This window comes from Dermacentor silvarum, chromosome 1 (genome assembly GCF_013339745.2).
Source record: "Dermacentor silvarum isolate Dsil-2018 chromosome 1, BIME_Dsil_1.4, whole genome shotgun sequence".
Taxonomy (NCBI): Eukaryota; Metazoa; Arthropoda; class Arachnida; order Ixodida; family Ixodidae; genus Dermacentor; species Dermacentor silvarum.
The window spans coordinates 44573395-44589998 of NC_051154.1; the positions used below are offsets into that span (position 1 = coordinate 44573395).

The window sequence follows — 16604 nt, forward strand, 5'->3', positions numbered from 1 at the left end:
AGAAATATTTGCCCCCAACTTGTCTTAAAAAAAACTTCCTGTACGCGCTCTAGCGTGCTTGCTACCTCAGCGTATATACCGTAGTAGGAATACGGATGCAGGAGCCCTGAAATCTCAAGCTCAGCGGATTTCATGGCTAGAAAGAGGCAAATAAGGTACAATTTGGGTCACTCTTCTTTACTACAACTAAAAGAATGTGTTCAGAATTCAATAAGAACGTGATTTTTATTGTATTATTAGAACGAGACAGATAATTGGAATGACCATACATGGGTCTTAAAATAGCCCGAATTTTGACAATAAAATAAAATAATGCATTAAACTTTGCAATATTAGATTTACCAGTCCTGGGGCCGTATTCTATAAAAGTTTAATAAAAATCAGCATTATTTTTTCAAGTGTCTAATATGTTCCAATTTTCGCTATTTTTGTAATTTTGGTATTTTAGGGTATCATAACGAAATAAATGCGTAGTGTAGGGCCCTATAACGCAAAATTATTTCGATCTGTTTTTATTCCACTCTCCTGGCGACAAATTAACGTAACCGCCGACGCAAGCATTGAGCGGTGACCCGCAGCGTTGTCGTTTATAGGAGGTCACCTTTTTTCGCTTTCAAAACGAATAACACTGTCTACACTGAGCGCTTTTTCTAATATAATTGACTGACAAGAGGCGAGGGGCAAACTCACGTGGAGAAAGTTTCGATGGGGCCGAGCCAGCGCAGTGAAAATAGGTAACCGGATGAAGAGGGTGGGTGGTGCCGGCGTCGACTATTAATCCGCTTGCCCTTACTTAGCTAGCTTGCGGTGGTTAGTCGAAAATCGCGTTGGCGGGCAACGGAAGCTTAAGAATGCCGCTAAAACGGATCCTAGCTCAGCCACGAACAGTTGGCAGAGCGATATCGTATACATGCCGAAAAGCATGGAGGAAGGAAAAATATTGGAACGAGAATACCGCAACGCGATTGTCGCCGGCTGTGGTGGCCCTACACGTAATGAAAATGTCAGAGCACGGAAGGTACGCCAGAGCGCGCGGTAGGTTTTAGTACTCCCGGTTTTTTTAACACCCATTCGAAAGCATTTGAAACTCTTGAAATAAACACAAACAAAAACCAGAAAAAAAAACACACAAACACAAAGAGCAGCAGCTGCTGTTGCTGCTGGCCGAGCGCGCAACGAATAAAAACTACCGGTAACCAAACGTCGCGGCAAATCTCGTTCTCCGTGATCTCGACACTACAGGTTACGTGTTGGGCTGCTGGCTGCACGAAGCATTCGCTTGCCAAGGCTGTCTGCGTGACGTAATGTTCTCTCCTATATTTTGCTTCCCCCATTCCGAAAAGGCTCCATAACGTTTCACTGCCACACAAAAGAGCTTATTATACGTAAATAAATCCATGCTCACCTGCAGGTGCGACTAGCGAGTGCCTGAGCGATCAGTGGGCAGCCATCTTTTATTCCTTTCGGAACGGGGCAGTCTCTGGCTGTTCAGAAAAAAATTGTTTTGTTCGGAATAATAATGCATATTTAACGCGTACACGTCACTTTGACGCGGTGAGTTTTCGCGGTTTTGTTACGTCGCGTGACAGACAGGCGAAGTGGGCGCAGCCCGAAAACTTTTGACCAATAGCAGTGGGCTAATGGCGAAAGGAGGTCCAATCAGGAATAATTATTTTTCTTTTGTTCGTTTTAATCATGCATATTCAATGTGTACACGCCATATCAGATGGGGAGCTATCGCGCTTTTCGTGACGTCGCGTGACAGACAAGGGAAGTTGGGAGCGGCCCGGAATTTTTTTGACCAATCGCGGAGTGCTGATTGCAGATTTTGAATAGAAAAGTTTGTAATATCTTTACGTTATAGCGCCCGTAGTTGCATACTTCCTTTATGAGAGACCTCTTGAACATTTGTCAGAAATATTTCCTTCATCGCTTTAGCTAAAATGACCCCAAAATACACCCCATTTTGGGTCAGTCAGAGGCAGTTGCTTAAAAACCAAAGCTTGCCAATTTTTCAAAAACATACTGTGTGTGACATAAATTTAACTTCCCGTGGGCCAATCGTAGTAGTGCATTAGATTTACCGAAAAATGTTGGAATTTGTACAATGTGTAAATTTTAGAGTGATAGGCCTTCGAAATTGTAGAATCTGAACGTCGTTGAAACGCTCTTTTCCAGCTTTAGTGAAACAATTTCAAGAAATCCGTGCTAAACTTTCGCGACACGAAGGTTGTTTCCTTTCTACGGAGACATTTTCCCACCTCATATAAAATTTTCGCTGAAAACTAAAAATAGTCGGGACCCCCTTAGTCTGGCATTATCTGAACAAGCCCGGCTACATAGAGTAATTCAAAAATACTTAGTGAATGTGGCGTTGCGCTGGTGAGCACGACGTCGCGGCTTCTACGTCGGCTGCACAAGGCTGGATTAAACCTATGGGTTAAAAGGCTGCAGCCTCGCGCAGGGCCCTCTACTGCCAAGAGGCCTCGTGAAAAATGTTTCCTTCACAGGCCTCTTAACAATTCGTCCCTCACCAGGGCCTGGTTGGAAGTTTTAGTTATGCGATAGAAGTTGTGAAGCGTCGTCCTGGAAAACTTATATCACAAGAATTATTTGCAGGTTGGTGTTGCATATCATGCTACTCCTAAACCTAAGAAGCGCCGTTTTCTGTCGACACCGTGGCCCTTGTTTCTTGCTATTCGCTTTATTGGAAGTGTGCCTTTCACGTGGTTTTGCATTACGAGCTTTGTAGTGCACCTGCTTGTACTTTTGTCCGGAGACGTCGAGCTGAATCCTGGACCTCTGACAGAGGCTCAGGTTGCAAGGCTCATGAAAGCTGTCGATGTCATTCATGTAATTCAAGAAAACCAGCAAAAAATTTTGAAGGAGCTCTCAGTTGTCCAGTCAAATCTAGGCGAATTCACGGAGAAGCTAGATTGTTTGACAACAAAGCTATCCAAAGTAGAAGAAGAGATTGAGTCCTTCAGAGGCACACAGACAGCTGTCATGGACCTTCAGTCTACTGTTGAATCTTTGAGGAAACAAGTTCAAACTTTGTCAGAAAAAAACGACGACTTAGAAAACCGATCTAGGCGATGCAACCTTGTTTTTTATGGCATTACGGATACTGAAAGGGAAACCTGGGATGAGGCAGAAAAAAATGTTATCTGTTTGTGTAAGGATCTGCTCGGTGTGAGCATCAGTCACAGTGAAATTGAACGCGCTCACAGGATAGGGCGATACAGCGCGCTAAAGCCACGACCAACTTTAGTTGCTTTTTCGTCCTACAAAACTAAACAGAAGGTCTTACTTCAAGGCCGGAAGCTTAAAGAAACAAGCTACGCTATGAGTGAAGACTACTCCGCGCAGGTTCGCTTAGAAAGAAGGCATCTAATTTCATTCGCCAAAAAGCAAACGCACCCCTTTAAGCTTCGGTTTGACCGTTTGAATATTGGAAACAGCACCTACATCTTTGATAACGAGGCAAAAGAGGTGATACAATGTAATTCATAGCAAACCCTCGAAGCTGACCGTTCTGCGCATGTCAAACAGTTTGCAGCTGATAATTATCAACTGCCGCAGTATAAAAAATAAAGCAGATGAGTTCGCGCTCGTAATTTCACTGCATTGTCCGGACATTATCATCGGTACTGAATCCTGGCTGGATGACACAGTTTCAAATACTGAAGTGTTCCCAATAGGCTACACGGTTTATCGCTCCACGGTTTATCGCTGTTACCAGACACGGAGGGGGCGTATTCATACTTGTTTCAGATAACTTGCAAAGCTGGCCTATCGATCTTTGCAACATAGACTGCGAGCTTGTTATGTGTAAGGTTGCTTCACAAACTGGTAGGACAATTACAATAGCCTCGTTCTACAGGCCCCCAGGAAATGACAGTGCAGCTATATCTAGCCTGTCTGAAGCACTGGCGTCAGTTTCTTATGACGGGAGGGTGACTTCAACCTACCAGACGTGCCCTGGGGCCGCGACCGGCCGACCACCTTATCAAACTCATCGTTACATTCTGCCTTGTTGGACCTCACAAATAGCTTCAACCTTACTCAGTGCGTCGAGTTTCCAACCAGAGTCACTGCTCTGTCATCCAACACCCTCGATCTCCTCTTCACAAATGAAGCTGATCTGGTGTCTCCGCCTATCTGTGTTCCCGGTATCAGCAACCACGCTGTCGTTTTAACCAGCGTTTCTTATCCACACCAAAATAGAGCTCGGCTTACTCTAAAACTGATATACTTTTACGATCAAGGAAACTACCAGTCAATGAACAGTGAATTAACTCATTTTTTTCCAGCTTTCACAGAGGTTTGCGCAGAAAAAGATGTTAACACTGCTTGGAGCGTATTGAAAGGTAAAATACTTGCACTAATTTCGGAGCACATACCATCAACATTTCTAACTGCCAAACGTCGGAAAGATAAACCATGGATCACCCCCGAAATCCGTCAACTCCTTAGAAGAACACGCCGTCTTTTTCAGAACCTCAGAAAAAAGCAAAAATGCCAGTTCCTTCTGAAAAATTATTTTCTGTCCAGCAAATTTGTAAAGCGAAAAATTAGTGAAGCGAAGCGTCATTTTTTTCAGTACTTTAGATGCAAAGATTCGAAACAATGACAAAATCATATGGAAGCTTGCCAAAAAAAAACCAGGAAAGAGAAAATTGGTATACAATGCATCACGTCTGACAATGGCACGATAATAAATGAATTGATAGCCGCTGCTTTCAACGACTATATCAGGTCCGCCTTTTCTGCTGATTACGCAATGAACAATATTACGTTACCGGCATGCGCCTCAGTTCTTCAGGAAATGCCGATATCACTTTATGAATTCATGGTATTTTTCAAATCCTTACCAGTCTAGACACAAACAAAGCAACAGGTCCTGACGGCATACCCAATCGCGTGGTGAAAGAATGTGCTAGCTCTCTTATTAATCTTCTTTTCACAATGTATATGACATCACTATCTGAAGGAACCATGCCAGAGGAATGGAAATTTGCCCATGTGGTTCCTGTCCATAAGAAAGGACCAAAAAATAACTTGGAACACTACCGCCCAATTTCTCTCCTATGTGGCGCTTAGAAAATTATGGAACACATCGTATACAGTAACCTAATAAGGCACCTGAATTCGCAAAACTTTTTTTATGCAGAACAACATGGTTTTCGCGCCGGATTTTCTTGTGACACACAGTTAACGGAATTTTCTTTTGACATAACAACTGCATTAGATCAAGGTACTAGCGTTGACTGCTTGTTTTTAGATTTTAAAAAAGCATTTGATCGGCTACGACATGATTGTATAATACACAAACTTAAGCATCTAAAAATTCCCGCTGACCTAATGAACTGGTTAAAAAACTATTTCGTAAATCGCAGACAGATAACAGTGGTGAATGGATGTTGCTCATCAGCTGTTCCAGTCACGTCCGGAGTACCGCAGGGGTCTGTTCTGAGCCCGTTATTATTTCTTACTTTTATTAACGATATTGCTAAAAACACCCAGTCGAACCTACGATTGTACGCAGATCACTGCGTTGTTTACCGCTCGATAAACAATCCAAGTGACATCAAATTCTTCAACAGGACCTTAATAAAATTTCGAACTGGTGTGCTACTTGGTGCATGACCCTAAATGAATGAAAATGCAACTACGTGTGCTTTTCTAGGAAAAAAAACTGACGTTTCCAATTCTTACAGAGTGAAACAATTCAACCATTCCGAGCGTAACAGGGGCCAAGTACCTCGGCGTTCACTTCTCAAGGGATCTTACTTGGCAGGATCACATTGCTGAGATTGCCGCAAAAGGGAATAACGCACTATGTTCTTGGCTCGAAATTCTCACCCCTGTCCTCTGGCAACTAAGAAGTTATTATACACGACATACGTAAAGCCTATTCTTGAGTATGCGTGCACGATATGGGACCCTTATCAGGACAACCTTAAATACATTCTAGAGCGCGTACAAAACCGAGCGGCACGCTTTATCACTGCTGGGAACTATCGTAGATCTAGTAGCGTCACAGAAATGAAAATACGCCTAGAGGTTTCGATGCTATCCGAACGCCGGCGTTGCTTGCGTCTCAAGTTTTTTCGTAAGATTTTTTACAATACTGGAATTAATAAATCAAAATACATGCTTAACCCACATTACATAGCCCATCGCCGTGAACAAACATTAAAAGTAAGGCCAATGAAGTCAAGAACGAACTTGTTAAAATATTCTTTTTTCCCAAAAACCATCAATGAATGGAACGCTCTGCCTGAGGACACCGTTTCTAAAACATCAAATTCAGCCTTTTACAGTGAACTGCTTGACATGTGATCATTTCGTGTGTTCTGATGTTATTTTTTTTCTCGCGTTTGCTAGCCTACTATATATATTTATGAGAGTGTATATGTGCGTATGTGTGCTTATATATTTATATGTGCACATGTATGTGTATATATGTACATATAGTCCTTTTCTTTCTTTTTCTTTTTATTTTGTCTTGGAGATAGTTATGCTGCCTGTACTGTATTATTCGTCACCGTGTTCTTTTTGTTATGTTACCCTAATTACCACTGTTTTGCATTTGTATTATTCCCCCCCCCCCCCCCCCCACACTGTAATGCTCTCTGAGCGAATGTTGGAATGTATAATAAATATAATCAATTTTTGCGTGTATAAGTTTCCCTACTACTATTAAACTCTTATGACGGTTTCGTAGTGTACGCGAAATCAAAGCAAAGAAATTCTGGTGCCGAGCTTCCCTTCGTGCACAGAGGCTCTCTTTACTTGCTCCGCCAACGACCACAAGCGACTTTCCTCTCTTGCCTTCTCCCATGAGAGACGAAGACTCAGCTCGCGGTGCATGCGCTCTCTGGTATTCGCCTAGATTGTATGTCAGACACACGCAATCGCGCGCGCAAGGCAGAGTCTCCAGGTCTCATTGAGATTTCTGCCGTGCCTGCAGATTCTTCTATGGCAACACAATGTTCTTTAAGACAAATAAAATGCTTTAATTATTGATTCAATAGAAGTAGTGATATAAACTTGTATTGGTAGTATCCAGGAACTGTGAGCACCCCCGTACCTGTAAAAAGACAAGTAATAAAACAATTTATTAGACGTCGTTTTTATGGCTTTGAACAATGCAATTGATGGCGGAGGGTTAGCACCTGATGTCACGTTCATGACCGCCTTAGGAGACTGACGACCTGATATCATGAATGATGACCCCTTTTAAGCTTTCAACTCTCGCGGTATACATTGTTTCTTTGCGTGTATTCAATATTCCGCGCTATTCGCACACATATTTCTGTGTTCGAACCGTACTATTAAATCATATCTCTAAAAAAAATGTGCACATCTAACGCGAATTTGAGAATTTATGTGAGGCGAAGCTTTTGTGAAGCGTTCAGGTAAATCCCGTAAAATGGTTCATCATCAGCGAGGAGTTTGTTAGCATAGCAATTGGTCCTTGTGAGCACGCTCCTGAACCTGACAGATTAAACGTTTACTTTACCAGGAATATCTAAATACCTGATACACTGCACTAAGCTGCTTACAGCTAACGCCCAGGACGTATACGAACAACAGGACTCAAACTGTGCCATGATTTTTTTTTTTTTTTTTTTTTTTGTAGTGCTCGTTTCAGGTTACGTGGTTACGGGCGGGCCTCCTACAATCTTTGCTGACTGCATGCCGCTAAACAAGTAGTCATGTCTGCGCTGGAGTAGCGACCATCGGTCCCTTCAGCAACTGATAAATAACTGATGCAATGCGTATGAGCTCGCAGTAACGTACGTGCGAATCGCGCTGCAATGCGAGCTCGTGCGCTGCTCGCTTGATGTAGCTTTTAATGACAACATCGATCTGCCGTAATAAGTACTACCTTGCTAAGCTGCCTTAACGTGTTGACTGGAGGTCAAGGATGAGCACGTTTAACTCTCGAACCTATGCTTGTAGTGGGGTAGTGAAGTTATTCTGCGCGTCCGACGCTCTGCTGCGTGAGGCCTTGAAGGAAAACGGTAGAATCTCATGTTGGGATTCAGGCCTTCTTGCTCGTGGCAGCCCACGAGGCAGCAGTATAACGACAGTGACGCTTTTTCGAGGCTGAGCTACGTCTGTCGATCGGATTGGCGTCGCCAATTCCTTCTGCTTCCAGCATTACGTCCCACGGCATACAGAGCGCCCGTTTTCGTAAAACTATGGCTACGGCCAGCTCGCAGAGTGGTCTGCGACAAGCGAGGAGCCTTTTCGCACTCACAACAGGGCAGAAAAACACGCGAATCGACGCAAAACTCAGGCTAGAAGCGTGCTTCGCTGCATCCAGGGCTCACTACTACTAAAGGCCCTCCATACGCGTTTTCGCCGGGTGGCGCGTGGATGGAGGGGCTTTAACTACTACCACCCAACCTGGTACTACCCAGCCAACTTTTCTTGTCGCCACCAGGCGCCGCTACTGTACCTCAAATTCCAACGTACTGAAGCAAGCTCTGCGTTTCCTTTCTGCGTCACATGACAAGTGGGAGCCGCGATAGAGCTCTGGGAAAAGAATGCTTCTCTAGTGGATCCAAGTGATGAGATTCCGTGCATACCTTTCATTTTTGTGGACGGCGCTACCTTTCACGAACGTTTCCCCCTTTGGAAGCCTGTCATCGCCCCTGTGTGGATAAATAACTATAATTATTATATTACATTTATTACTGCGATTGTAAAATAACATTTGGGGCGTAAAGTAACAATGAATGCAAATCAAAGCACAGAAAAAAAATAGTGGGGCAGATGTTTTACTGGAAAATTTTATATATAGGAGGAAAAAAAGTTTGCTAGAACTAGCGGCTGATCCACTTACTTCTCGCCCGTTCCTCATAAATCAAGCAGGGACAAGCAAAACAAACCCGGTGTTCCAAATAAAACTTCTCTAAGTGGCTTGACCGACATAACATATATTGCTTGTTCCATAGAAGATATCTGGATCGCAATTTCTGTGGAACCAGATTAAAAGGGTCCTGAACCACCCCCCGGGCTTGGTGGGGGAAAAAAGGAAGAAAACAGACCACTGATAGCATACGCTGCTGGGAACATCTCAGCCAAATTTTGGAGTCGTGCGCGGCGTGTGGATCTCGCTATCGGAGCGCGAATTTACCTTACTCTCATACGCTCTTTTTTCAGCAGAAGCATCCTCCTAACTCTTTTCTGGACACTTTATTTCGTAATGCAGCAGATTCCCATACGCGGCTGCTATTGGCCAATGGCTCGCATCAATCAAGAAGGGTGTTTGGAGGGCGAACTTTCTTTGTCTATTTCACCACGGTTTCGCGTCCGTCGGTCCGTATCTCGCAGGAAATTTTTATGTATATGCAGGGTGTCCCAACTATCATGCACCAAGATTTAAAAATATGCAAATGCCACGTAGCTGGTCAGAACCGAAGTAATGTTGTTTGCCGTCGCTTGGAGATACTCAGATTATTTTTTTGCATTCCGCCTAATTACAAATTAGTCTATTCAACTTCTCAAATAGTATAATACGATTAAAAGTGTCAGTTAAAAAATTTGTGGAGCAACATGAAAAATTCCCGATACAGCTTTCTGTACTTGCTACATAAAAGTGGTTTTCCGTGCGTGAAAGATGCCCGCGAATGCACGCAAAATTGTCGCGCGACTGGCCGCTCGAGGCACATCGCTTGTATTCGCGGGCTTCCTTCACGCTCGGAAAAACACTTTTATGTAGCACGTATCGAGCAAGAGAAAGCTGCATCGGAAATTTTTAATGTTGCTCTGCAATTTTGTCATGGACACTTTACATCGAATTATAACATTTGAGAAGTTGATAAATAATTAAGACTAATTATGTAATTAGGCGGAATGCAAAAAAAAAAAATCTGAGTCTCCAAGCGATGGCAAACAACATTAGCTTGGTTCTGTCCGTTTGGGTGAAGTTACGTGGGACACCCTGTATATGGGTACGTGTAGAACGGGACTATACGGCCGACCTGCCGTGGTTGCTTATTGGCTATGGTGTTGGGCTGCTAAGCACGAAGTCGTGGGATCGAATCCCTGCCAGGGCGCCGCATTTCGGTGGAGGCGAAATGCGAAAACACCCGTGTACTGGAGCACCCCAGGTGGTCCAAATTATTCTGGAGTCCCCACTACGGCGTACCTCATAATCAGATGGTGGCTTTTGCACGTAACCCCCCCCCCCTATCCCCCCCCCCCCCCCCAAAAAAAAAGAAAAAAGAAAGAACGGGACTATAAGAAAGCGTAACACGTGGCGAAGTAATTCGTCGGCGTTAAGAAGAAGAATAAATATACATACTGGTTTTAAACTCCACTTGTCACTTACGCCATCAACGCGCCGGAATACTTATAATTCGATCCTTTCCAACATTTCAGATAAGCTGCTCCCTGCTGGCCGCGAGCACTGCGACCAAGAGGTCGAGCCCCATCGGCCTCGTCGCCACTCCGCCCCTGTGCCAAGCTGCACCACTTCGCATTCCAAATGGGTAAGTCCGGTTAACACTAACACGGCAGGTCGCGGATTGCGCAGGAATGATTAATGAGCGCAAAGTGCAGACGACGACGAAGTTAAAAGCAAGTGGAGAAGACAAATGCCCTCTTCCAAGTACAGTCGAACCCGGATACATCGAAGCCACATATAACGAATTATTGTACATATCGAACAGCTGAAAAATCCCCTTGAAAATCCCATGCAAATTTATAGGGCTGGTGCACGCGTATATAGAACGCCCGATCACCAGCACATTCGATATATCGAACGCGGCGCCGCGCCGAAGACCTCTACGTGCACTTCTTTGTGTACTCTGAGGCCTTCTGGCACCTGGAGGTGGAGAAGAGAATGTCACAGTCAGCTGAGCCGTTTGGGTCGCGTGTTCAGTCAGTTGAGCGCCATCGAGGTGTTCGGCTAGTCCGCGTGCTACCTCGAACGTCAACATTTCTTCTTTCCGATTCTCGTGGCATCGTGAGTTCATTTTCGCAAGCGATGGCCGCTGCAAGTGTAAAGCAAAGAATGAACTTGGACTTAGCGGTCCTCTTACGCACCAATCGTTAAGCCGCCGTTGGCCTCAGGGCCTTTATTTTATTTATCGAATTACCCGTATATCGACCTTTTTTTGTGATCCCCTTCAGATTCGATATATGGGTTCAACTGTACTTCATTTACGTAAAGAAGAACGATGCTTTAGAATTACGAGCTCATTATCTTCGCGCGAAACCGTTTTACATTCCACAGGGTTAGAAACACGCGTCTAGGTGTTTCTTACCGTCTTCGCCTCCATTTCGAGCTTAATAATGTTTTCTGTGGATATGAAGCATCCAGCCGAAGGAGTAAATGCAAATTTAAATATGCTGGCTGTTGGCGACAACTGTTTCTGTCAGCTTTCGGGTGACCCGTGGGCGGCGAGTTGCAGGAACAGTACCGCCAGCGTCGAACTCCAACCAAGGACACCGTTAGGAAAAGAAAAAAAAAAAATGTTTGTGGCACAATAGTGGTACGCTAACCCCATTGTCACTGCATATAATCGAGAGCTAACGGTTAAGCATAGTGCTTTCTGCTTGCATCGCGACATGTTATATTTTGAGGCACTCTCAATAAACGTTTTGACTTAGCTCAGGAACACAGGACGTGAATGCAAGGCGACAGACGACGCATTATAAGCGGCAATTTCGGAGGCAGTGAACACCGATCAGCTTCATTGTAAAGACCTGTTTTGTGTCACTTTCGTCGCATACCGAGAGGGAAAGTAAACAGCGCAATGAAAATAACGTGTCTGCATTTATGCAGTACAGCTCCAATAATTGAAAGCTAATTAAATGCGCTTATTTATTTATTTATTTATTTATTTATTTATTTATTTATTTATTTATTTATTTATTTATTTCTCATAAACGCTTCCCGTATATTCGCTGCAAAATATAGTGCACAAACTTGCAACATACTGTGTGCCAGCCATATCTGCCATTTCCGCCCAGCTGGTTCTATTTTTAACATTTTATCAAGCATGCAACATTACCGTTCGATAAATTACAACTATCGTTAGATGAATGCATGCTCTATCGAAAATCAGTATCAGAAGAGCGACACCTTTATCCGCTTGGCGTAACGTGCAAAAAAAAAAAAAAAAGAAAAGTGCGTTTGGAGAGTAAATAATGCTTCAACACAAAACGTATACAAATACGCGCATATCAGGGGTTGTATTTTATGCAGAGAAGCGCTGGCTAGTTTGCGCAACGGTGGTACACCGACCGATGTTGACAACGCGTCGTATCAATGCTTCTCTCTTTTTTCTTCTTCTTTTTTTTTTTGTACAGCGCACGGTGAAAGCCGTACGACGTTAAGTTTTATATCGAGGCTACTTCAACCATGACTAACCGAAACTACGCTGAGCCAAAATATGCGCCACCACAGATTACCGTACTCCGCTCGAGATGGCAGGACCATCTCGAGCGCACAAGTTCCTGTTTTGCGGTGTGGCTGCCCGTGACGCAGTAAAAATTGTTGCTGGGCGACATTCCCTAGACATGGTGATGCGTTGGTGCGGCCAGCGGCAGGCGCTTTCCTTTCATTAAGAACGTGTAGCATTGCGCGCAAACAACATGGACAAACGAGGGCAACACGTTGTTTGCGCGCAATGCTACACGTTCTTAATGGAAAACCAACAAGCCCAAGTGGAAACTCTACTGCTTTCCTTTCGTTGAGTGCGCCCCCGGTGCGCATTCGTACGTGTTTGATATTTTTCCTGTACTTGCGCGATCAAGGCGATGCGGATATTCAATTTATTACGAGCGTGGTTAGAGCCTGGCCATTACACGACAAGTTATCTGCCTTTCGATAATTCAGAGGGGCTGGAATGTTGAACCAGGACCCCTATAGTCCCGAACAGGGCGCAGGTTTGGTATAGTTGATTAGACATAATTAACAGCGCTAAAGTTTAACTTGGACACCAGAGAAGAGATATGGGACCAACCACAGCACTGATTTTCAATGTGTTTACATTTTTCGAAATGGACGCCTTCGTACGGTTCACACGAGCTTTTATTTTTTACTTTTTTTTACGCAATTCACGGTCAACTACAACACAAAAAGCGTGTAACAAATAAAAAATGAGTTTTTTTTTAACCGTTTCTTGTGTTGTCCGTAAATCGTATAAAACCGCCCTTTTGAAAAAAAAAATAATAAATAAGCCACTTAGAAGTTAGCCCCGTGTTTGATCCCTTCGCTCTTGTCGAAGTTATAGTTTTGCGCTGTTTAATTATTCTCCCGGGAATGGAAATGCAGACAGGAGAGTCATAAAGTGATCGTCACTTTCCCTTGTCACGTTGCATACTAAAACGATAGCTGTATCAAAACAAATTCGCAGGTGAGCGGAACTTCATAGGAGTGCGGGGTCATCGCGAACGTACGGGAAAACGCGTGGCTGATGCACGAGAAATAAACAACGTACTAAGGAGAGACTTCATTCGATCTGTTAAAGCAAGCAGCGCCGAAAATATACGTGTTTAAACTGTGCTTATTTTACTGGAAATGAGCAGCAAACAAACAGTAAGCCACTGGAGTCTAATGCATAGGGCATGGACGCCCTAAGGAAACTGCACAATTCACAACGTTTGTGCAGTGTAGTTTTCGGCGCTTTTCTGTTGTTTTCGCCTTAAAACAACTCTCAATTACGCTATTGCCGTTCTAATGCCAAAAAGAAGCATTGTGTTCACTATGTTATGAAGCGAGCTAAAAACACATAACGCGATAGTTTCTTCGCCGTGCTTTCGACTCCACCGCCAAGCGTCCGAGGTATAAGAAGACCTTGCACCCCCACGCCCGCCCTTTCCCATGTGACATTTCTAAAGCTTACTTAATTAAGTTAACTTCTTTAGGGGTGTGAGGCAGCGCAACTGATCTGTGACGGGCGTAGAAAAGTAATGAAAATAACCCTCTTCATTATTGTGAAGTTAGCTTTACTGCGAGACAGTTTGCCATACTAATGGCGACATAGTCATGTTTTCATCATCATCGTCAGTTTGTTAATGGTCTAATTCGGGTAAGATCTTTCTTCCCCCACTCCCCGAGGCATTCGGCCGCACTTGTCAACCTCGCCCTTCTGCCGGGTGTACTTGGTGCTCCGCCACATGACACGCGACATGTACAAGAAAGTCCACTTTCAGAATGCTGAATTAAGTCTCGAGTTAGCTTTCTCCTATTTCTAGGACACTGGGTGAGTAAGTCCGATGCACGAAAAGTCGCACACCTATGATTACCAAAATTATCGAACAGGCTGTGCAGCAGTTCGTATACGTGGCCCACGGGCGAAACGATAACGGGAGCGGAAGGCGCAGCCGTGCGATTGGAAGCACCGCACCGTCATGCATATATTATTGAAATTTTTATATACACACAGCGCCGTGCAGCTGTGCGTGTACTACTGTCAAGCATGCAGCCAAGCACACCAGTCTCAAAGTAAGCACACCAGACATGAAAGTAAGCCGCGCTCTAAAATGCGGATGCACACAGCGCGAATAATACCGAACTCCCCGTATAACGACTGAGAGTTGTTTATGCTGCGGATTTCAGCCCGCTGTGGCATCTTGTATAAGAGAAGCACCTGTTATGCTGCCTACGACAAAAAAGTGTGTTCGAACTATCCTGAAGCTCACATACACGACTCAAGGAATTGCCGTGATTGCGCGGATAAACAGACAAGGAAACAAACCAGCTTGTGCCCCACACGTAAACACAGCGACGGCGTTTAACCATCACCTTGTCTTGGAGATGTTGGTTTAACTCAACAAGAAAAAGTGTGCGCTTATCTATGCTTTCACCCTATATTGTGCAAAGTTTTGTCTTACATGCGCCGCTGTGTCCATCGTAGCTGTTGTTGCAGATGCCGTGAACTCCAAACTTGCGTACACCGTATCGCCACAAAACGAGTGCGTCGACTCTTCCTAGTGCAAATTGTTCTGTGATCAATGCACAGCGGGCAACTTGTTTTGTATTCTACGACCTTCGATTTATTTACCGTTAAATTACGACAGTTATATGCCCAAACCTTCACGTACCTTAGTCAGCCCCGATATCCAGCACTGTACGTTTTCACAATCAGCAGGTTACGAGGGCGCCACAAGACAGTAGATTTTTATATATAGTGCAGAAGTGCAACAGTAATTCTACGAACCACCCCTGCGGAAACGCAATACGCAACACCGCTTGTCCTGCCATCGGGTGGGTGTCAGTGATGCGAGTAATGGTCGCGAGGCGTAGCCTTACGTTGTGCATGCTAACTGGTTCTACTGCTTTATTTTAAAAGCAATAGATGACGCCACAAGCGATAGCACAATTGACTTAATTTTTGTTGTATTTTTAGCCAGGCTAGAGAAGCAGTTTTCTTTTTCCTACAACCCACATCTCAGTGACTCAGTGTGATACTTTCTTTTAAAATAAAAAAATGAACCAACAAACCAGTTTGCGCTTCACATTATGGATACGTTCATTGCCGCTGCGGCGCTGCTTGACGTTGAGAACGTCGTCTGCTAGAGCTTGGCATCTTTTCGACGTTCCGCAGATATTTTGAGCATTTTCACATGCTTCTTTCACCTTGCATGCCTCCCCTTTCCTTTCGTTCTGTATAGCTCAACTTCATTTAATTATCCGCTGCTGTATGGCGGTTCGGTTTCGCTATTAAAGCGAATATATTTCGGGCAGCGTTTCGACCCTTCGTTGCACAACTGTATACTGTCGTCTCGCAAAGTTGCCGCTGCCTTGGCAGGGAACTTTGAGATTACCTTGCGCAAAGTAGCATTTCGTAAAGCCCTTCGCATACAGCCACACCTGTCTTGCGTCGCCGAAATTATCAGTTTACCCACCCTTGCCTTGTCTGCCCCCTGTGCACGCTGCCTCGATAGATGCATGAAAGCGTATTCGTTTCTTTGTTAGGGTCCACTGTGTATTTCAGTGGTTATGTTCTCTTCCTATACATTTCTGCGGAGAGACGGCAGGTGCAGTGGCATACTTGCTTGGTCGAAACGTATTTCACGTATCATCTGATCTTACAAGAAAAAATAAACATTTGCCTTTATAATGTGTGTTGATGAAAGGTATGAACTAATTTACTCTAATGTCTGTTTGCACTACGTACGATCTCAATGGTTCAGTGCGGCGTCATCATGATCACTCTACATTGCAGTGCAAGATAAGCACATTGCAGGACGAAGATCAGCGATCTCGAAGTATGATCTCGCGTGATCAGCGGACTCTGGCTGCAAATTCCCTAATCACAGCGCACTGCGCAATCACTACCGTCCTCGGCTTCGTTTGCCTTCCCCACTCAGTCTCTTGCTGGATGTGTTATTACATGAGAACTTGTTATACGTAGGTGCGCAAAAAAAAAAAAAAAAAAAACTGTTTGTGCGATGAGACAGACACGATAAGATTTCAGGGACCAAAACTTTTCCGCCGCGTTCGTTAGCTTGCGGGCGACGCCACCAAGCGAATTTCGCGCTCTTCTTGCGATGTTTCGAAAGCAACCGTAAGCTTGTGTAAAACAACCATGGTGCAATTTTAGGTTGTTGTTAGGCGCAAATTAAAAATA

The 16604-nt window shown here is 44.2% G+C and overlaps 1 protein-coding gene and 1 long non-coding RNA gene across 5 annotated transcripts in view; one reads left to right on the plus strand and one right to left on the minus strand.

The window, feature by feature from the left end:
- LOC119461860 (uncharacterized) overlaps positions 1-11045 on the plus strand; it is a 465401-nt gene extending 454356 nt beyond the window's left edge. Inside the window, exon 4 of one of the 4 annotated variants that reach the window (XM_049667309.1) lies at positions 10402-11045. In XM_049667309.1, coding sequence (XP_049523266.1) covers positions 10402-10565 — 164 coding nt within the window. In that variant the 3' untranslated portion in view covers positions 10566-11045. The remainder of the gene's footprint in view (positions 1-10401) is intronic. The other 3 variants (XM_049667301.1, XM_049667307.1, XM_049667296.1) reach the window with 3 other exon arrangements.
- LOC125945519 (uncharacterized) overlaps positions 1-15203 on the minus strand; it is a 47730-nt gene extending 32527 nt beyond the window's left edge. Inside the window, exons 1-2 of the long non-coding RNA XR_007466965.1 lie at positions 14866-15203; positions 8604-8669 (exon numbers count right to left, since the gene is read on the minus strand). This is a non-coding gene — a long non-coding RNA (uncharacterized LOC125945519). The remainder of the gene's footprint in view (positions 1-8603; positions 8670-14865) is intronic.
- Between the last annotated feature and the right edge of the window lie 1401 nt (positions 15204-16604).